The sequence below is a fragment of the Oreochromis aureus genome, linkage group 7 (genome assembly GCF_013358895.1).
Source record: "Oreochromis aureus strain Israel breed Guangdong linkage group 7, ZZ_aureus, whole genome shotgun sequence".
NCBI classification, from domain to species: domain Eukaryota; kingdom Metazoa; phylum Chordata; class Actinopteri; order Cichliformes; family Cichlidae; genus Oreochromis; species Oreochromis aureus.
The window spans coordinates 20,029,918-20,050,245 of NC_052948.1; the positions used below are offsets into that span (position 1 = coordinate 20,029,918).

The 20,328-nt window shown below is 38.2% G+C and overlaps 3 protein-coding genes across 3 annotated transcripts; all 3 read right to left on the bottom strand.

The window, feature by feature from the left end:
- Positions 1 to 2,290: 2,290 nt before the first annotated feature.
- Positions 2,291 to 5,118, bottom strand: LOC116334759 (interferon-induced transmembrane protein 5-like). Its single transcript, XM_031758648.2, has 2 exons — positions 4,833 to 5,118; positions 2,291 to 3,324 (listed from the first exon to the last, which is right to left on the bottom strand). Exons 1-2 carry the CDS (start codon positions 5,037 to 5,039, stop codon positions 3,103 to 3,105), a joined length of 429 nt encoding a protein of 142 aa, XP_031614508.1. The 5' UTR covers positions 5,040 to 5,118; the 3' UTR covers positions 2,291 to 3,102.
- Positions 5,119 to 10,031: 4,913 nt separating this feature from the next.
- On the bottom strand, positions 10,032 to 12,171 carry LOC116335642 (mannose-binding protein C-like). Its single transcript, XM_031759747.2, has 5 exons — positions 12,032 to 12,171; positions 11,582 to 11,780; positions 11,370 to 11,423; positions 11,037 to 11,102; positions 10,032 to 10,762 (listed from the first exon to the last, which is right to left on the bottom strand). The coding sequence occupies exons 2-5, from the start codon at positions 11,763 to 11,765 to the stop codon at positions 10,380 to 10,382; spliced, it is 687 nt and encodes a 228-aa protein (XP_031615607.1). The 5' UTR covers positions 11,766 to 11,780; positions 12,032 to 12,171; the 3' UTR covers positions 10,032 to 10,379.
- A 3,425-nt stretch (positions 12,172 to 15,596) lies between these two features.
- Positions 15,597 to 18,214, bottom strand: LOC116312359 (mannose-binding protein C-like). Its single transcript, XM_031729943.2, has 5 exons — positions 18,000 to 18,214; positions 17,486 to 17,678; positions 17,305 to 17,361; positions 17,033 to 17,098; positions 15,597 to 16,577 (listed from the first exon to the last, which is right to left on the bottom strand). The coding sequence occupies exons 2-5, from the start codon at positions 17,661 to 17,663 to the stop codon at positions 16,195 to 16,197; spliced, it is 684 nt and encodes a 227-aa protein (XP_031585803.2). The 5' UTR covers positions 17,664 to 17,678; positions 18,000 to 18,214; the 3' UTR covers positions 15,597 to 16,194.
- Positions 18,215 to 20,328: the final 2,114 nt, after the last annotated feature.

Sequence of the window (20,328 nt, forward strand, 5' to 3'; positions counted from 1 at the left end):
TTTATATAGCGCTTTTACTAGTCCCTAAGGACCCCAAAGCGCTTTACATATCCAGTCATTCACCCATTCACACACACATTCACACACACATTCACACAAAATGTTTGCTTCAGGTGGCAATGTAATAATGTATCTTAATGTATGAAAAAGATTAATAATGTTAACACTACGTGTCAGTTTTTCTCCGTGACAGAAAAAGCTGCTGTTGCAAAGAAATATGTCTGTGTTCTAAATAAAAACATAAATGTGTAAAATTACAGCAAAAAAGTTGATAGTTAATATCAACTCTCAACTATTTGATAGTTAATTGGCCAAGACTGTCCGGTAATGATAAGGTTTTTATTAATTCATAGAAAATGTCTTGAAAAAGTGTTTTGTTGTTTATCATGTTGGAATTTGCGTAAAAGTACTTTTGGTACAGTGCCATAAACTGGTAGCTTTATGGTTTGGTTTTGACCTAAAACGCTAACAAACCAACTGGAAAACTAATGATGCAGTTTAGGTTAGTGTAAATGTTAGAGATTCAAGAAGTTTATTGTCATATACACCGCAAAATACAATGATTACGCTGAGCAATGAAATTCGTACTCTGCGAGTTCCCTTCACACATCTATAAAAAAACAACTGAAGTTCACGGCTAAGAAGTGTTTCCGCCTCCTGACTGACTTGTAAGCATGAGTGTATGCAGTCCTCCTGCACGTCTTTACTCCCACAGGCCTCAGCTGCGAGAAAGAGTGTGGAGAAGTTAGCACCACCTCCCTATGCAGTGCCGCCTCCTATCCTGTAATTCTCCATGGGTCAGACATCTGTAAGCATTTCTCTCAGACCACAAGAGGAAAATAGAAAGTTGGAAGCTACAGGCTGTGATTTGGGTGTGTATAAATAAAGTTGCTAGCAAAGGAAAAGCTGCTAATATGATGGGAGTCCAGAAGGTGGGAGGTTAGTAGGAGCAGGACACCCAAATCATCAAAGAGGGGAAATGAGTTGCAGGAGGTCAAACGGAGCCTCTGAAGAATTATATGAAAGGCTAGTGTTTGATTTGCCCACGAGGTATTCATGGGTGTATATTTTACATATGTAAGTACAAGTTTGATTCATTGCATGTGTGGCTAAAAAAAAACATACATTACATTGCGTACATTTCTAAATGATTTCTCTTTTTTATGGGTTGCACATGATAACCAGGGCTTAGCTGAACATGAAAACACTTGGAAGGGTAAATCATTTTGGGAGGGCTGTTGCAAACATATGTCATTATAGTCAGGGCTTGATCAGGTGATCCTTAGTTACTGTGCAACAGGCCTAGGCTGCTGAGGGGTGTGTTTCATGTGCTTATACACCACACTCATTTAATCATTAGTTATTATTAATCTCTGGTTCTCTGCCACAGTGTGTCTTTTATCCTGTCTCCTTCCCCTAACCCCCAGCCGGTCAGTGCAGGTGGCTGCGCCTCCCTGAGCCAGCGTCTACTGGAGGTTTTTTCCTGTTAAAAGGCAGTTTTTCTTTTCCACTGTCGTCAAGTGCTTGGTCATAGGAGTTATCTTTATTATTCTATGTTCTTTACCTTTTAATATAAGGCATCCTAAGGTAACCGATGTTGGGATTTGATGCTATGTAAATAAAATTTATTGAATCACATGGTATACTCTATCTGTATCTACAATCTTCACTCCTTAAAATATAAGCAATGCTAGAGCAAATTAAAGAATGTTGTCAGATATATTATCCATTATTGGAACAAGTAATAATTTTTTTAAAACTGGTGTTTTAATGCTGTTCTAATGAGTCCATCTGCAGTAGAAGAGTAAACTAACAAAAACATGTTGACTCTGAAGTCTCAGAGTGCTAAACAGGGAGCAAGACCCATTCAGTCTGTAATAACGCCTGAGCAAAGAGCAGATTGAGTGGAAATGAGCCATGTTGCCTCTTCACTGCAGGCTTCCACATTGGTGCTGACTCCTCTGTAGTGGTCGGCACTGCCTCAAAACTGCAGGGCACATTTGTGCAGCTTCCAGAAATAGGATGTGCTGTATATAATTGGCAAAACAGCAGGCTCACAGCTGCTATGAAAACAACCATGCTCTTCCCGTTGCCTTAGAACCACCCTACAGGCTTACATATGAGGCCCAAAATGATACCTTTAAAGTGGGGTGTAGGTGCAAAACCGCAATTTAATGGAGCACCTCTTTGCCTCTGTGTTCCTGAAAGACCTGTAATACATTTGTAGATCTTTGATGAGGTGAGTAAAAGTTTTTTTAAACAAAAGAATAAAAGTTTGGTGCTAACAGTGTTAACAGTAACTGGTTTATTTAGCTCATTTATAAGACAGCAAGAGAAATTCAAAATACTTATAAAAACACAGGAATAGTGATAAAAAATAAATGTGTGTTGTGACTAACAACATTTAAAACCTGCTGAAAGATAAAATATATTTGACTGTCAATGCAAGATGAATGTTGATTGTCCTTTTGTGCAGTGGTTTCTCATCCTTGTGGTATTCAGACATCAGCTCCACAGCCCCCTGTTCTCTCTGCTATTCCTCTCTCTCTCTCTCTCTCTCTCTCTCTCTTTCTCTCGCTCTCTCTCTCTCTCTAACCTGACAAAAGATCATTCAAATTCACTCATAAATACAATAAATAACAAAAACGATGCAGAGTAGCTGCTTGCTCAGTCTCTCAACCTGATTCAGCTCCCAGTCTTAATATGATACTAATACTTATTCAGTCTTTGGTCAGCTTCACATCTCTACTGACCAATCCTAGTAAGGCTGACATTAAAATTGGGGACATTTTAATATTAGTTTTTCAGATCCCATGTGTGAAATTTTTGTTATGCCTTTTCTTAAAGTTTTTTTTTTTCTTAATTTTTATTTTTATTTTAGTTTAAGGTCACTTTTCCGCATTTTTGAGATCATGTCGTAATGCACTAACATGATTTCCTTTGAGTTAAAATGGTATTTTAATGCTGATTAGGGATTAGAGAGGGCAGCCCAAGTCCAGACTCCCATTTAGATAAGGAGTGTAATAAATTCTTCATATTCTTCATATTCTTGTTTTAAATCAAATGCCTTCTTCATATATCACTCTTATCTTTTGCCTTCATCTACCAGCTGAAAAGTTTCAGGAAGTTTTGGAGTCCGTCTTCTCCGAGGAAGTCGAAAGAGCCCTGAGATGAGCCCAAGTGGACGAGCAGGAGGACAAGCAGGATGATGGCCAGGAGCGGAATGAGAAGGTTCCAGCCGGCTGCCAGGATGTTGTACCATTTGGCCTTATCCGAACACTCCTGAGCCAGCTGCAGGTTGCCCTGAGTCTTTTGGTCCCTGGCCTGCAAAGATGCATGAAGACAAATTCATATTAAGACGTCTGGTGAAGTCAGTTTTAACTGGTAATTTAAATATGAAGACTCCTCAGTCTCATAAGTCTTGTTGGACACCTGGAGACATTAAAGCTTTGTCTGCACTACATAAAAAAGATAATATGAGTTCACTGTAAATAAAGAAGGTAAAACACAGATCATCTTTTTGTTTACAGACAGCATGTCCCACAGATCTGGTTCAGTGCTGACCCAGGGCAGACTGAATTGCTTCTAAGTGTATCCATTTATTGTGGAAAGAACCCAGCCAGGGCCTTCCATACAACTCTCTAATTTCCCATGAGTACTTGCCCATTAGAAAGATACCAATTATGCCATTTTTAACTCCCCAGACAAGGAACCAGTGACTGTCTTTAATCTGAGTGCTGAGCCAGTAGTGGCCCTGTGATTCTGAGCTGCACTGTGTGCATGCAGAAAAAAATTTTAAATAAAGGGTATACACACCCTTTTGTGGTGAGATTTTCGGGAACTTTTATTTCCAGGTAGTCATACGGTGTTTCCAAACAAGATTTGAAAATGCAGTTTTCCAGGATTTCTTAACTTTTTAAAATGTGTTAAGTTTTTGTTTTGTTTTATGTTTCTCTGCAGCTCCATTCCTGTGGTAAAGGGCGCTCCTGCTTTCTACTGTGTGAGACATTCGACCAGAGACAGCAATAAGTCTTTACATGCTTCAGAATGTTACTGCGTTTAATCAAATTCAAAGAATTTTTCAACAGAACTTTTACACAGCGGAAAAGCTAGAAGTTGTTCTGCTTTTTACACATAAAAAATCTGTAAAAAAAAATTAAGTATAATGTACAATTTTTAAATGAAGAACTCTTCCATATTCATTTTATAAGGATTTTTCCCCCAGATTTTTTAACCACACCTTAAATATGATAGGGGATGCAGGGTTATTTTTCCTCTTTTTACAGTTTATACTCTCACTTACACATATGGCTAAAAGAAAACACTTTTCTTTTTTTAGTTTGTCAAAAATGTAATTGCTGGTTCCCGCTGCTTCTTTTAGAAATGTTATTATAGGTGCTGCCACTCATTGGTGCTTGAGTTTTGCCCATTGTTTTATAGGTATCCTTGCCAACTTGGCACAACTTTTGCTTTTGTGCCAAGTTTCATTGCAGAAGGCTGAGGTAATTATAGTAACACAGTGTTCTTGTTGGCATTAAGCTGTTCAAGACTGACAAAAGTCTAGTGTTACACTGCATAGAAATTCTTCCATTTTTTTCATCAAGTGTATCCAAGAGTTCCTGCCTTTGTTGTTTTCAAAATGTTTTAATAAAGAGTTTAAATAACTGGAGACAACAATGAAGGCTACTTTATTTAAAAACATACATTAATAAAAAAGATTTTTTTTAAATTGGGACTGAGTTAAAAGTGTAGATCCTTCTTTGTTGGATGTCTGTAAATTAAGTGTAAAACATTTTCAGAAGGAAAGAAAGAAAAAGAGCACAAGGCCTCACCTTGATGGAGTAGATGAGCGCCATGAAACCCAGGCAGCAGAAGTTAACATACAAGGTGTTGCACAGCGACCAGACTAGATAGTCTCGAGGAGGATTCTTGCCAGTGTTCCCCATGTTCACGACAGTGGATCCAACAGGCTTGCGGGCAGATTTGCAGTTGGTGAGAGGGGTGCAGTCGGAAGGGAAGTTGTAGGAATGGTTGTCCATTGTTAGCGTTCAGAGAGGGGAATCCTGGCTGTAAGTGGATAGACAACTTTGTGAGCTTGTTATCCTTCCAGATGCTTGGTCCTCGTCTTGAGAGTAGTCCCCCCCTCTATGTGAGAGGCTTAAAAAGGCCCATAAAGAGGGAGGTGGCAGGGAGAGCATGCATGGGCAGGGTCCTTTAATGCACAGCAGGTCTGTCATTATGTGGTCAAGCCTGTGAGACTGAAATAGAGATAGAGAGAAGAAGACAGGGAAACAGTTCTCTGAGAGAAAGACCAAATATATAAACTGTAGCTGAGAAAAGTATCCAAACGATACCTAATCTTAATTTTCCTAGAGATTTGAAGGTGGTGCGAGGTGGAATGATGTTGAAAAGCCTTGATAGGTCTGATGAGGAGAGGTCTTGAGGCAGGCATCTGTATCTTGTGAACTATCAGTTCAGTTCATTTCATTTGGTTTTCATGTAAATGGTCACCGTTTCTTACATAAAATAAAGTAAAGTAATTATCCAACCTGAACATTATTTTTTAAGCTGAAGCCAAACAAATTGTAATAGTTGTAACAAATTGTAATAGTTGCATACATTGAAGATCCCACAGTCTACTGTAGATGGCCACTGACCAGTTTATGCTGGACAATAGGGTTAACCAGGGTAAGAGGAACTGCTTTAGAATCAAGTGCTTGTCCTTTTCATTTAAAATATATCTTTTTTGAAAATCATTATGATATAAACACAAGGATTATATATATTTGAAAGGGAATTAAACAGACTCAACAGACTATGTTTTAAAAGGCCAATAAGCCAGGTTTGCCGCCGCCTAACAAATGGGAAAAAGCCCCACAGGGGCATCTCCAGGACACACAGCAAAGCTGGAAACTGCACATATCAAATACGTCATTTTCAAATGTTTTTTTTCCAAAGATATATTTATTGAGCAATTCACATGTTTGTATGACAATAGAATTTACAGCATCAGATAGTTGCTCTGTTTCTGTACTTTAACATCACATAGCATAACAATACATAACATAATATGATACAATACCCTCCCACATGCCCACAATACCAGTCCCAGCTGCCCAGCTAGTTTGTCATAATGAGAAGCCAAAAAACTATAACTAATGGTAAATGGTAAATGGCCTGTATTTGTATAGCACTTTACTAGTCCCTAAGAACCCCAAAGCGCTTTACACATCCAGTCATCCACCCATTCACACATAAATTCACACACTGGTGATGGCAAGCTACATTGTTGCCACAGCCGCCCTGGGGCGCACTGACAGAGCCGCCACTGCTATATTGCGCTATATAACCGCAACTGCTGGTTATATCTTCAGAAATGTAAAGAGAGTTGCCCAAATTTTACTGAAAGAAGAGAGTCTGTCAAAAAGAGTATATTGTATTCGCTCCAGATATAATGAATTTGCCATGCTCATTAAGCCAGAGCTTTAAGGGGGGGGTGCATCTCTCTTCTTCCAATGAGTAACAATACGTTTCTTTGCATTAATAATACAATAGGATATCAAACATCACTTTGCACTGTCTATTCCCACAGTATCATCAAAGATGCCCAGAATAATTGTTAGTGGATCAGGGTTCAACTGCACATGAAGAATTTCAGACATTGAATCAAAGATGTCGGCCTAATATTTTTCAACCTTGGGACCAAAAACAAAACTGTGGCTTAACATATCTTCAGCTAGGGAGCATTTCTCACATATAGGAGAGACCTCAGGGCATATTTTATTTAACCTTTCTCTTGAAAAGTGTAGACGATGTAAAGATTTAAACTGAATCAAGCGCTGTCCTGCATTATAGGCACATTTATTTACATTTATTCTGTAAACCTTCTTCCCATTGAGTGTCTGTGATTGTGATACCTAATTCTTCTTCCCATTTAGATTTGATAAAGGATGAGGTCACAGGGCTTACTGACATTAGATTCTGATAGGTGCAAGAGATGCATTTCTCACTACGAGGTGAAAGTTGGAGACACTTATCGAGACCGGAAATGTTAAGACTCTCAAAGCCCTGTACGTATTTCCTGACATAGTCTCTTATCTGCAGTTATCTAAAAAAGTCTCTCCCTGGTAGCTTGTATAGCTCTTGTAACTGCTTGAAAGAGGCAAAGACACCCTCCCAGTATAGATTACTGATTGTGCAACATCCTACCTGTTTCCAAAGTCTAAATGTATTGTCTAAAATAGATGGTTGAAAAGATGGATTGCCTACAATGGGTGTAATAGCGGACAAAGACTTCAAATTAAAGTGTAGTTTAATCTGCTTAAAAATACATATCATCTGCATAGAGTGAGATTTTATTAGTAGTTGTATCAGTATTATAACCAAAAATATTTGGATCTTTACATATGCTTTCAGCAAGGGGCTCTATTGCCAAGACAAATATCAATGGGGAGAGGGGGCATCCCTGTTTTGTCGCTCTATATAAGCCAAAGGATGGGGATAGAATCTGGTTGGTAAGAAGATTGACATAAAGCAACTTCACTATTGAAATAAATTTCTTGTCCAATTTAAATCTTTCCAATATTTAGAACAAATAGGGCCATTCAGTCTGGTCAAATGCCTTCTCAGTGTCGAGTGCCAAAACTGCCAACTCTTCTTTAGGTCTGGCAGTGGAGTAAATAATGTTGAATAGTCGCCTGAGATTAAAAAATGAATTTCTCTGGGGTATAAATCCAGTTTGATCTGGGTGTACTAACTGTGTTAAAAAGGGGCTTAATCTACTGGCAAATATTTTAGAGAATAGTTTCCCATCCAGATTTAGCAAGGCGATGGGACGATAAGAACCAACATTCTCTGCATTCCTACCTTTTTTATAAATAACAATTATAATTGCCTCTGTAAGGGTGGGAGGGAGGACTTTATCTACTAGAGCTTAAGTAAATGTTTTATGCAGGTATGGGCACAAAATCTCACTAAATTTCTTATAAAATTCGCTGAGGATGCCATCTGGTCCAGGAGCCTAATTGTTTTTACTTGATCCCTTCTATTGTTATTCCTGAGTTTAAGCATGCGAGTTCATCCTCCCCTAGGTTTGGAAAAGTGCAGCTATCCAAGAGCTTTTTCATAGAGTCACAATCTATATTTTGTTTAGCGTATAAACTTTGATAAAATTGGAAATAGTGATTGGTAATATCTCTGGGGTCCGTTAAAGCCTCACCTGCATTATTTTTAATTTTATGAATTGTACTGTCTTGTTCTTGTTTCCTAAGTTGTCTTGCTAGTATTTTATGTGGTTTGTCACCAAGCTCAAAGTATTTCTGCTTGTGCACAAAAAGGCTTTACTGATTTTTGCTGAGAGTAGATTATTATATTCATATTTTAAAGACTGTATTTTCTTATGTAGCATAGTGGATGGCGTTTGGGCGTTCTCTTTATCCAAAGCTTTAATTTGTTTGTCCAAGTCAAGGAGCTTAGCCTGGTTTCTCTTCCTTCTGGCTGATTCAAAAGAGATAATAGTACCCCTGAAATAGGCCTTAAAGGCCTCCCAAAGCATAGCAGGCTTAGTTTCTGAGTTGTCATTTACATCAAAATACAGAGAGATCAGTGTTTCCAAATATTCATGAAAATCCTTCTCACCTAACAGTAGAGGGTTGACCTCCATATTTGCTGCGGTCTAGTTGCATTTTGGATGTTTAAGGTTAATGTGACAGGGGAGTGATCAGAGATGACAATATTTTGTGTCAATGACATATGGCATTAATTTGGCAATCCAAAAGAAAATACTCAATTCTACTACATGATCATTTTCAAATGTTGATGTTAAATGTGCATAATCTAAATATTACAGTACATACAGGTTATTTAATTTATAAATAATTTCCAACTTTTCAGAAATTTTATTTCAGCAAAACAATAACTGTCATTGTATTGTAGAGCTTATGAAAAACATTGTTAGAGGCACAATTTCTTCATTTGATTTCCGAACACCAGTGAAATGATTCTGATGCTATTTAAACATGATAAAAATGAGTCAACTTTGAGCCAATGACACAATGAAAACCAACTTTGATGATAATCTCGGGAAAGGACATGATGATGCTCTAAGTAGAGAAATTAGTACTGTGAAATGTGAGATCTTATGACCATCACTATAGTGAGACGTAAGTTCAAAAGTATGACTGAATACAAAACAAATATAACTTAAAGAATTGAATCATTTAGATTTTTAAACGTGCCTCTTTGCTTTTGAATGTTGTTGTTTCAAATGTTGAAACAAAAATGAGCAACACCGCCCTCTGCCGCCAATAACTGTGCTTTACAACAAAGGCAGGAACAACCAAAAAAAGTGCTCCGTGATGTTTTATGGATGTGACCATGGAGCAGGTAGCTGTTGTTCTCATAGTCGGTTGTACTAATGTGATAGGTAGGTTTAAACTGCGTATTATCTACGAAGCATTATAAATGTGGTGTAAAATGCATTATCGTCGTCGCCTCTGCAAAAGACAACAGTGGGAGGGGCGTATGCAGAGCTCCAATAGACTGTGTCCTTTGCGGCCCTCGCTTGGGCAGCAGAGTGGCGCAGCGGAAGCGTGCTGGGCCCATAACCCAGAGGTCGATGGATCGAAACCATCCTCTGCTAACTTGTTGTTGTTTTTTTTCTTTTTAACTAATCTTACAAGATAAGTAACATAATGTTACATTAAATCGTGTAATTACATTCATTTGGAATAAATGTTTATTTTAGTCTTAATATTTAATCAAACCACAGTAACTTTAGGCCTGGATACAGTTTATATCTATAGCACTATTTTTGTTCTGAAATTCTCACTCTCTTCGTTATGTAATTACTTTTTAAAATGATTAGAGACAAACAAAATTGCTGTCTGCATTTAATAAAAAGAGCAGAAAACTATATGTTGCCTCATTAATATCAGTTTACAAAGTCAAACCAATTAATTAAAACACCATTTAAAGTTGCGTTTTTTCACTTTAGTAAAAGGTAAAAGTGAAAAAGTAAAAGTAAAATCCCACACTTCTGCAGTGTTGTTTTTATTGTGTAATTTTTATATTTAAAGCATGTACACATATACCATCTGGCATTTACATAAAAGAGAGATGAAAACTCTAAATATGTTTTGTCAGCAGTAGTAATATTTTAAAAATTATTAATAAACTTAATCAAGGTCTTGTTTCCTAAGTTGTCTTGCTAGGTCATTAATAAACTGGTAAAAAAAAACAAACAACATACACAGGGTAGGATGTCATTTATCATTATTTAAGAAAGTTATGTGTTAATTCACTTCATGAAAAGTTGAGATAAACATAACATGGGGAAAGAAAATCCCTCAAAGCGAGATTTGCAAGGAACTGTGAACTTTCTATAACTGACAAATGATGTAAGCGTTGATGGAGCATTCTGGTGTAACTCGCCAGATGCCGTTTTCTGACAGCATGGTGCAGCCTGTATCTTGGATGGATTTGTCTGGCTGTCCTTCACCCCACTTGGTGAAGGTCAGACGTTGGTTTTTCATATCCACCTCAAAATTCCCCTCTGCCTTTTTGTTGTTGACACTGATCCAAGCTGCCTTGTAAACATCGCCAAACACTTGAGTCAGTGCGTTGTTCTCCTCCTCGTTCTGGGGCAAAGCCAGCTCTAAGTGTTGTTGGGAGCAGAATTCGACAGCCCTGGAGAAAGAGCCTCTCTCCTTGTTGGACACAAAGTATTTCTGACCAACTTTCCGGACAAAGTGATAATTTATGGCTATAGAACAGAAAAATATAATGAAGCAAACTGTTACTCTTAAACTTCACATTTAAAATCAATCTAATGTTGTAGATAAATAGAAAACTGCGACAGAGAAATTTCTGCAGCACTCTGAAAACTGAATATTATGACTCATTAATCATCACTGAAAATTAGTCTTAAAGTTTTACTATTCAGATTTGTATACAGTCCTGTGTATTTGACAAAAACAGTTCTTTGTAACTGAGTTGTGTTTGAATTTGGATTAAAAACACATGATTGTGACACTTACCGAGCTCTAGCTTGGCAAGTCTGTCCTTCAAGGCTCTGAGATCTGGGCAGTTCGTCTCAGTAGCAGCTGAAACAAACAGATCAAGTTAGTGAACTTTACGCAGAGGCCACACTTACAGCTGTGCTGTACCTACAAATGAACATTTAAAGTTTCTTCGTTTTGTGCTTAAGCTTACTGAATGGGCTCTTTAAACTGTTCAGTTTCAGGATGTTTTGTACAGTCATGAGAGAAATATGGAAAAGACAAGTCGTTACTATTTCTAAACTGTTTTTCTAGCTCATCCATCGTCATTGACTTGCTGCTAACCAGCATCTAAATAAGTGTAAACTTTACAGCATGTTCCATCAGCTCCAGGAAATCCAGGCATCCCAGGAAATCCTCGATCCCCTGCAGAACAGGAAAACAGGTAGTGAGCTAAAGGTGCTTGTGGCGTCAAATCAAATATATTTGTCTGTCCAAATAAAAAACAAATGCCCTAAATTTGGTTGGAAATTATATCTTTTAAAATACTGCTGGAATGAAGTAATAACATCGATGATTTTGACCTTTATCCCCTGGTAACCCAGGAAGACCAACTCGTCCAGTTGGTCCCATGATCCCAGGAAACCCAGGAGATCCTCGGTCTCCTTTTTCGCCTTTTTCACCAGGAGGACCAGGAGGACCAGGAGGCTGACTGAAGCTGACAGTGGCCATCAGGCAGATGACGGAGAGTAAGAGAAGCAGTTTCATCTTCGTAGTTCAGAACTGAAATTTTGGTTAAATATAGTATTAAGTTTTCCATATACAAGCCATGTAGCCCTAACCCTCAAATGGAAGAGTGATAAATATTCTCATTGTAGACATTTTCTACGCACAAGTTGCTAAATTTAATTAAATTTTTCTTGCTAGCATGTTGTACTTCTTTATCTTTGTTGTTTTAAAGTGTTTCCAAGAGTTAAAACCGTTTGGTAGCACAAAACTTAGTACAATACAGAGATAAACAGGAGAGAACTCACCCCACCAACGAGAAGTGATGTGCTGGGCGTACTGCTTCTTTGCTGCTTCCACAGAAAGAGAACTGAGATATTTGCTAGAAGTAATGTGGGAGGGATTGAGTCCACAGTAAGCAGCTGGAACGTCTCATTAGGGATTGTCCGTTAACCTCCCTCCTTTCAAACCAAAAAAAGGCCACTGTGTTGTGATACCTTAAAGACTCTATGAATCTAAACATGAGAATAGTAATTTGATGTAGTTTGACTTTATGAGGCACAAACAGTTTCCGCCACTTAACATAAAAGCAACGCCCTGTACAAAACTCAATTTCAAAAAGAACTGTGCTCATTTCGAGCAAACAATTGTCACTATAAGATTAAGACATGAGTGCACTATTGTTTTAAAGTAGTGCTGTCAGTGCTAATCTCGTTAAAATTACGTTAACGCCATAACCGCATTAACGAGGCAAATCTCCGTTAGCGAGTTAGCACGGATCGCCCAGTGCGTGGGGCTGCACGGCGTCAACGCATTAACACTGTTGGCTCGTTAACGCATTAATGTCAAAAACGTAAAAATTCAATGTTCAACATTTAAGAGAAATGAATCAGGTGACGCTGAATTGTTTGAAACACATATTTAAAGGAAATTAAACAGCAGTTTAATGTTTAAAATAGTACACTGAGATGTTGCAGAGGTGGTGTGCAATGTAAATATTTCAGTATGTTCATTTCTTAGTGAAAAACTAGGAACACTGTGAATCAGACGTTTGCAGAATCACCTTTAGCAGCAATAATTTGAACAAAGCATCCTCTGTATGACTTCATCAATCTCTCACATAATTGTAGAGTAATTTTGGCCTACTCTTCTGTTAACAGAAATGAAAGATTCAAAATAGTACGCAGGCTTACACCACAACAATCAGGTGCATTTAATTAGCAGCATATGGCTGCAACTGGTCCTCCTAACTCCCATGGAAGCATTAGGGATGTGCTTAAAAGACTCCAGGGAAGAAGTCAACATACAAATAAGCATTGTTATGTTGGGTGTACCTCCTTTTTGCTCATTCCACAGAAAAATAGCCGAGACATTAGGCAGACCTCCATGTAAACAACAGCTGCGTAGTCTCATATGGGAACTGGGAGTAGGAATGAGTGTGTGTGTGTGTGTGTGTGTGTGTGTGTGTGTGTGTGTGTGTGTGTGTGTGTGTGTGTGTGTGTGTGTGTGTGTGTGTAGAGGTCATTTTAATACAAAATCCTCTTTCATTTTTAACAACCGTTTTCCTGATCTCTGATATTATGAAGTTATCATGACACCTCCATTTTATTCCTAAGTATGTTGATATTTCTTTCCAGTTTTTCAACAATGTCAATGGAAAGTTGTACTTAGAATAGAATAGAATAGAATAGAATAGCTTTTTATTGTCACTGTTACAAGAACAGTGAAAGGCAGTTTGGCATCTCTCCATGTGTGTGAAGTACACAATAGCGTAAGTATTTACACAATGACAAATTTACATTTACACAAGAAAGATATGTACAAGTTATACATACACCTGCAAGCATACACGCACACACATACATATATGTATATATACATATTTGCATCCGTACATGCATACACACACATATTTCCACATACACACTTACATCTATATACATACACATACATGCCATCTAACTAGCAGGTGCATTGAGAGGTGCAGTGTGATCAGTGATATTGCACATTGAGTGGGGTGGGGGGTGCTGTTGGAACTATACTAAATAATGTTATAATAAATACAGTTTAAAGAGGTAGGGGTGTTGTTTGCATTGAAGTATAAACAGAAATACGATTTATAAATAAGGTGTAATGTCCATGAGTGTTGGCAGTGCAGTTATCCTCCAATCAGGGTGGAGGTAGGGCATGTTTGACAGCCTGTGGGTAAAAACTTCTGTTGAGTCTGTTTGTCTTCGACCTGATGGACCTGTAGCGTTTACCAGAGGGAAGGGGGGAAAAAAGTGAGTGTCCAGGGTGTGAGGGGTCTTTAATGATGATGCTGGCTTTCTGCTGAAGTCTGCCAGTATAGATGTCTCTGAGGGGAGTTAGTGAGGTGCCGATTGCCCGCTCTGCTGCCCTCACCACCCGCTGCAGTTTCCTCTTGTCCTCCGCAGTGCAGCAGTTGAACCAGAGTGTGCAGCAGTAAGTCAGAAGGCTCTCAATGGTGGAGCGGTAGAAGTTTACTAGCAGTCTTTGGGGTAATTGAGCCTGACGTAGTTTCCTGAGGAAGTACAGCCTTTGTTGTGCTTTCCCTACCTGGTGGGAGATGTTTGTGGACCAGGTAAGGTCGGCCGAGATGTGGACTCCGAGAAACTTGAAGCTTTCTACCCTTTCTACCTCCTCCCCATCAATGTAGAGGGTAGAGTGCTCAGATCGCTTTGTTCTTCTGAAGTCGATTACCATCTCCTTGGTCTTGGCTGTGTTCAGATGCAGGTTGTTGTCGTCACACCATTGCTTCAGATGCTGAACCTCCTCTCTGTACGCTGAATCATTGTTGTTGTCGATCAGTCCTATGACAGTGGTGTCATCAGCAAATTTTATAATGGTGTTACTGGTGTGGATAGGTGAACAGTCATGGGTGAAAAGTGAGTATAGGAGGGGACTGAGGACACACCCCTGTGGGACACCCACATTCAGAATGAGGGTGGAGGAGGTGTGCTCTCCCATTCTTACGTTCTGGGGTCTGTTGCTCAGGAACTTAGTAGTCAGTATAAGCTTTTAATGATATAAGTTTGCATATGATAGAATATTGTATGTTGACCTTTTGATGACTTAGACTGTTGTCCACTACAAGACTGTTTTATAAATTCTTTCTCACAGCGATAATAGCTGAACAAGCAGGAAGAGGAGAGCTGGACACTTTTATCTGCGCTCTCTAACAAGAAGAAGGGCTGCGTCCTTCTGAATCTCACAACACACACACATACATCCGAACCACTCCTATCTTCACTCCCTACGCACTAACATTCCTCTGCCTATGAATAGACGTATTCACTGTTGTATTACTTTTGTATATAAATAAAGACAAGTGCAAGAACAGAGCGCGCATCACAGGGCCCCCACTCTGGTGTGAGCGTTCTGTGACCGCCCTTGTATACAAGTGAAAAACACAGCGTCTGTGTGTGTTTCTACCCTTAGACTCTTAGCTGAAGAAGTGTCTTTAGAATAAATCTCTTGACAAACCACAACTGCAGTATTGCGTCGCAAAGAGCAAACACCAACCAGCTTAAAACGCTTTTATGTAGAAATGCACAATTTATGATGTTTTTATACGCAAACACTACATAAGTATTCAAAGCAACCTTTGGAAAAAGTTAAAAGATATCTTCAAATTGTCTGGGACTGCGTTATAACCATGTGAATAATAACATAATGACCTACTTTCACCATTTCATGATTTGAATGCCACGCTAACAACAAACAATTGGTTTCTATTGCAGTTCAATGTTTAATTATTTATACATTTATTATTATATTTATATAATTATGAAGATGGAGACAGAAAAAGGCTTTTGTCTAACATAAACACACTGACATATAGCAGAAAACACATTAGTGATGAAAAAGCATTTATTTGAAATCATGAAGAGTTACCGTAGATGTTTTATTGACAATACATCAGTCAAGCATCAGAATAACTGACTTAAACTTAGGTCTGTTTAGGTAATAGTTATTTCTATTACAAAGCATTCATGAACTCATTGCTATTGGGAGTTTCACTACAGTTGGTCAATTGAGAATCGTTGGTCTCATTTTTACTACTACAAAGTTTTCTTTCTTCTACAAAACACATCCCCGAGGCTTTACCCATAATTCATAAGCAACTCCAAGCTCAGCATTATGAGCGTTTATACAGGAGTCTGTTCTAACAATATCCTAAATTGTTCATCGTGTTTGAAAGTTACGTTTTTTTGTTTGTCTCATGAGATTTTGTCTTAATATCTTACATGCTCATCATGTTGTGTTATCTGCCCAAAACAATGAAACTGTTTATGAGTAATTAACTTAGAAGTTTAGATTTTCGTTCCTTTGGGATAAATGAGAACATTTCTCTACATGTAATATAAGAAAGTGCAATAAAAAAGTTGAGATAAACATGATAGTGGGGGGAAATCCCTCAAAGTGAGATTTGCAAGGGACCAGGATTTTTCTATAACTGACAAATGATGTAAGCGTTGATGGAGCATTCCGGTGTAACTCGCCAGATGCCGTTTTCTGACAGCATGGTGCAGCCTGTATCTTGGATGGATTTGTCTGGCTGTCCTTCACCCCACTTGGTAAAGATCAGACGTTGGTTTTTCATGTCCACCTCAAAATTCCCCTCTGCCTTTTTGTTGTTGACACTGATCCAAGCTGCCTTGTAATCATCGCCAAACACTTGAGTCAGTGCGTTGTTCTCCTCCTCGTTCTGGGGCAAAGCCAGCTCTAAGTGTTGTTGGGAGCAGAATTCGACAGCCTTGGAGAAAGAGCCTCTCTCCTTGTTGGACACAAAGTATTTCTGACCAACTCTCCGGACAAAGTGATAATTTATGGCTATAGAACAGAAAAATGTCAGGGAACAAGCTGTGACTCAAGAAAACATTATCAACAAAGCAAATAAGCAATTAAGAAACCATGAAAAAAAACCGTTATCTTCAATGTGCATTTGTCATAGTTAGATAAACGAAAGGCAAGTAAAATCAAATTTTAAAAACACAGACCTTGTAGGAACAACATCACACACCACACCTCAAATCTCTGGAGGCTTCTAAATGAATATGCCAATTCATCAATCATCTTCAAATGTTTTTAGCTTTGATGTTCTGATCAGCTGTTTTTTATTGCTACTAACTGTTAACTAACTCTTAACGGTTTTAATGTTGATCAAGTTGTAACATCAGGCAAAAACACAGGATTTATTGTAAATAGCAACAACAAATTATTAACAGATGGCCTTTGAAAGAGTTTTAAATAAACATATTTAATAATATCTTGATCATGATACTTACCCAGTTCTAACTCAGCAAGTCTGCTTTTTAAGGTTTCAACATCTGGGCAACTGGATTCAACTGTAGCTGAAATTAAATTGTGAGAGTACAACAGGAATGAAAGGAGCTGATGAGTCTGTGTGGTCTATTTTTCTTTTAAATTGCAGAGCAACAACTAATTCACTGTGCAATCTGTCATCAAACTGATCTTGTGCTGTCTGACAAAGATTGAGACTAATATCAGTATGCTACATGGGATCGTCGTATCTTATTGTATCTTATCTTATCTTTACCTTCAGTGCACACTGTTTCTCCAGGGTGCCCAGGAAGCCCACGTATTCCTATATCCCCTGAAAACAAAGAAACATGCATTGAGCCTTCTAAAGTCAAATTGCACAAATATGGGCCCAAATCAAACGATGATAAGAAGTCATATTCTTTACAACATTCTTGTCAACTCATAATGTTTTTGACCTATTTCACCAGGACGTCCAGGAAGTCCAGGAATTCCAGTTCTCCCACGTGGTCCAGGTACTCCTGGTATCCCAGGATCTCCTTGATCTCCTTTCTGACCTTTACGATCAGGAGGTAGGCGAGTGTAGGTGATGTGGACCGATAGGCACAAGATGCACAAAAAAAGAAGTGGGTTCATCTTCTCAGTGAAGAACTGAAATGATAATTAAAAATATATGTAACGTACGTTTTTCCTAGAAAAAATGAAAGCTGATCATTCAAAACAGAGATTGTATTAAATATTGTGATCGTAGCTTCAAGGGATTTTCTGTGCATATGTTTAGAATGTCAAGCAATACTTCAAACAACCACGCTACTAACTAACTATACAAAATGAGATCCTAAATTTAATTTGCTAATAACTATTTGAGACATTTCACAGAACTGAACATACATCAGTCATATAAAAAGATATGTAACACTCATGATAACATGAAATTTAGTAGAATAAAGCAATAAGCAGGAAAGTACTTACAATATAAATGAAGAGGAGTCTGTTGAGTGTGCTGCCTCAATGCTAATGTCCCAACAAAATAACTGAGATATTAGGTAGTACTAATGTAGGAGGGTGTCACGATCCTGGGTCCTTTTGACCCAGCGTTTTGTGTTTTCTACCAGTGTCATTTTGGTTCTGTTCTTCCTCCGGTTTAGTGTTGTTCTGTTCTGCCGTCTACCCCTGTGTTAAGTCCGCGTTGCTAGTCTGTGTCTTTGTGTGTATGTGTTTCCTGTTTTATTGTGACGGTCTGTGTCTTATCTCAGTGTGTTCAGTTTACTCTTCCCCTGTCTCGTCAGGTCTGATTACTCCCAGCTGTGCCCTCCTTTTGTGTCTCATTCCCTCGTTATCCTTCTGTGTATTTAAACCTCGTGTCTGCCTCTGTTAGTTGCTGTTTCGTCTGTGTTATTCCCCTCCATTTTCCTGCGTATTCTGGCCGCATTATTCTCCCTGCATCTCCGTTTCATGTTTCAAGGTTTCAGGTTTGTTTTTGCTTAGCTTTTCCCAGTTTAGTTCATTCTTAGGTTTTGGGTTTCGCCCACCTCTTCTCCGTTTGTGTCATCCTTTGGTTATTAAAGCTCGCTCACCACTTAAGCAGTCTGCATCTTGGGTCCTTATCTACACTCCACACGTCTGCCACATCGGACGTGACAGAGGGATCGTTCTCTCCAAAGTAAAATCCCATTTTGGATTGAAAAAAAAGGTCAGGATGTAGAATCCTCCCTATTGTGTTGAAGCACAACCTACTTTCCAGATTGATATTTATTCAGCATTCTTTATTTCCCCACCACAAATAAAGCATGGCACAAGAGGCAGAAAAAAACAGCTCTTAATGCATCCATTTAACTGTCAGTAATGATTATTGCTTTATTGTAGTTTTGAAAATATCTTTGGTTAAGTACAATTTTTTTTGAGACCCCATTAGAGTCAATATTCTTTGACATTCTTTAAAATTACACTTTTGTATCATTGCAGGTTTGCGACACCTTTTAAATTACTGCTAACTTATGGTCGCAGTTGGCTATTCCCTTGGGAAGCAGGGTTGCTGCCGATTCTACTGGAATCTATCAATAATGACTTGAGTACGGAATTATATATTGGTTAAAAGTGGCATATGAGAGAAAACATAATCACTAAAATTTAATTTCACTGGCACAGGCATTCATTCCCACTTGCGCAATTAAATTCTTTGAATGTGTCCAACAGCGCTCCAGCTGATTCATGCTGTCACAGTTAGTTCTGATCTCAAAGCTGAATTCTGCTCGCTAAAATCAATCTGACCTAATTACTTGCTAAACAGACCTGTTGAGTCAGGATAAAAATGCCAAAAGGATGATTTACACGAGCACTCATTTGCGTGGTGCTGTCACTTGGTGTCCGTGCTCTCTGCGGTAGAGTATTACTTCCTAGTGATGGCCAAATTAAGCTTTCTGGAGCGTTGAAGTACTGAAAAACGGTTCATTACTTGAAGCTTTTCAACACAGTTATCTTTGATGACATCTGGTGGCCAAAAATATGACGAGCAGCTTGAATCTACAATTTATTATGAACTGCTTCATTATGATTGCACACATTTTACAGCTGAACCGACAGCTTCTGTTTGATATCATGTGATAGTTCTTTTTGATATCGGGCTGATATGATGCTTTGGACATGTATTCATTTATTTATTTATTAATAAATCGTTTAGAGTATGTGTATTTAAATCCTCTGTTTACCTCTGTCCGTTGTTGTGATCACCTTGGTTAGGTCATACATTTCTCAGTTTGGTTTTTGTATTGTTTAGCTTAGTTCAGCTACCTTATGACTTCAGTTTGTCTCTGTGAGTATGCATTTGGGTCGATTCCTGCCTGCTTCACACGGCTATTCACAACGACGAGTATTTGGTTCCAAATATGTTAGGGTTTAGAATTTCAGCTTCAGACACTGTACCTCACAGAATGTTTGACATTATTAAGTGACTAAATGTCAATGTGTAAACAACTATTAACATCATCTCCAAGATCCAACATTAAGAGACGTTTTATTTTTATAAGTGTGACAAATGACAACAGGACAAATAGGTGATTATTGATTAGTGTGTTATGCGTTGAAAACTTCATACAGATAATTTAATTTTAAACAGAGATTATACAGTAACGTATTCTAATGTTTAAGAAGAATTGACTGACAGTCTGACAACTTACTTTCCAGTTAGAAAAATGGAGGCTATAGATTTTATTCTGAATGGATTATAAATCTGTATTGTAATCATTGTCTCCATCTTTATATATTGATGACTGAATGATTAACTGTTTGTGTTAAAAACAAA

Excerpts from the sequence above, each read along its gene's own strand:
- LOC116334759 (XM_031758648.2), bottom strand. The coding sequence starts at position 5,039 with ATGGACAACCATTCCTACAACTTCCCTTCCGACTGCACCCCTCTCACC. Across the intron at positions 3,325-4,832 it reads CGCTCATCTACTCCATCAAG|GCCAGGGACCAAAAGACTCA; the intron begins GTGAGGCCTTGT and ends GCATCTTTGCAG.
- LOC116312359 (XM_031729943.2), bottom strand. The coding sequence starts at position 17,663 with ATGAACCCACTTCTTTTTTTGTGCATCTTGTGCCTATCGGTCCACATC. Across the intron at positions 17,099-17,304 it reads AGAAACAGTGTGCACTGAAG|CTACAGTTGAATCCAGTTGC; the intron begins GTAAAGATAAGA and ends ATTTAATTTCAG. Across the intron at positions 16,578-17,032 it reads ACTTGCTGAGTTAGAACTGG|CCATAAATTATCACTTTGTC; the intron begins GTAAGTATCATG and ends TCTGTTCTATAG.
- LOC116335642 (XM_031759747.2), bottom strand. The coding sequence starts at position 11,765 with ATGAAACTGCTTCTCTTACTCTCCGTCATCTGCCTGATGGCCACTGTC. Across the intron at positions 11,424-11,581 it reads TGGGTTACCAGGGGATAAAG|GGGATCGAGGATTTCCTGGG; the intron begins GTCAAAATCATC and ends CCTGTTCTGCAG. Across the intron at positions 10,763-11,036 it reads ACTTGCCAAGCTAGAGCTCG|CCATAAATTATCACTTTGTC; the intron begins GTAAGTGTCACA and ends TCTGTTCTATAG.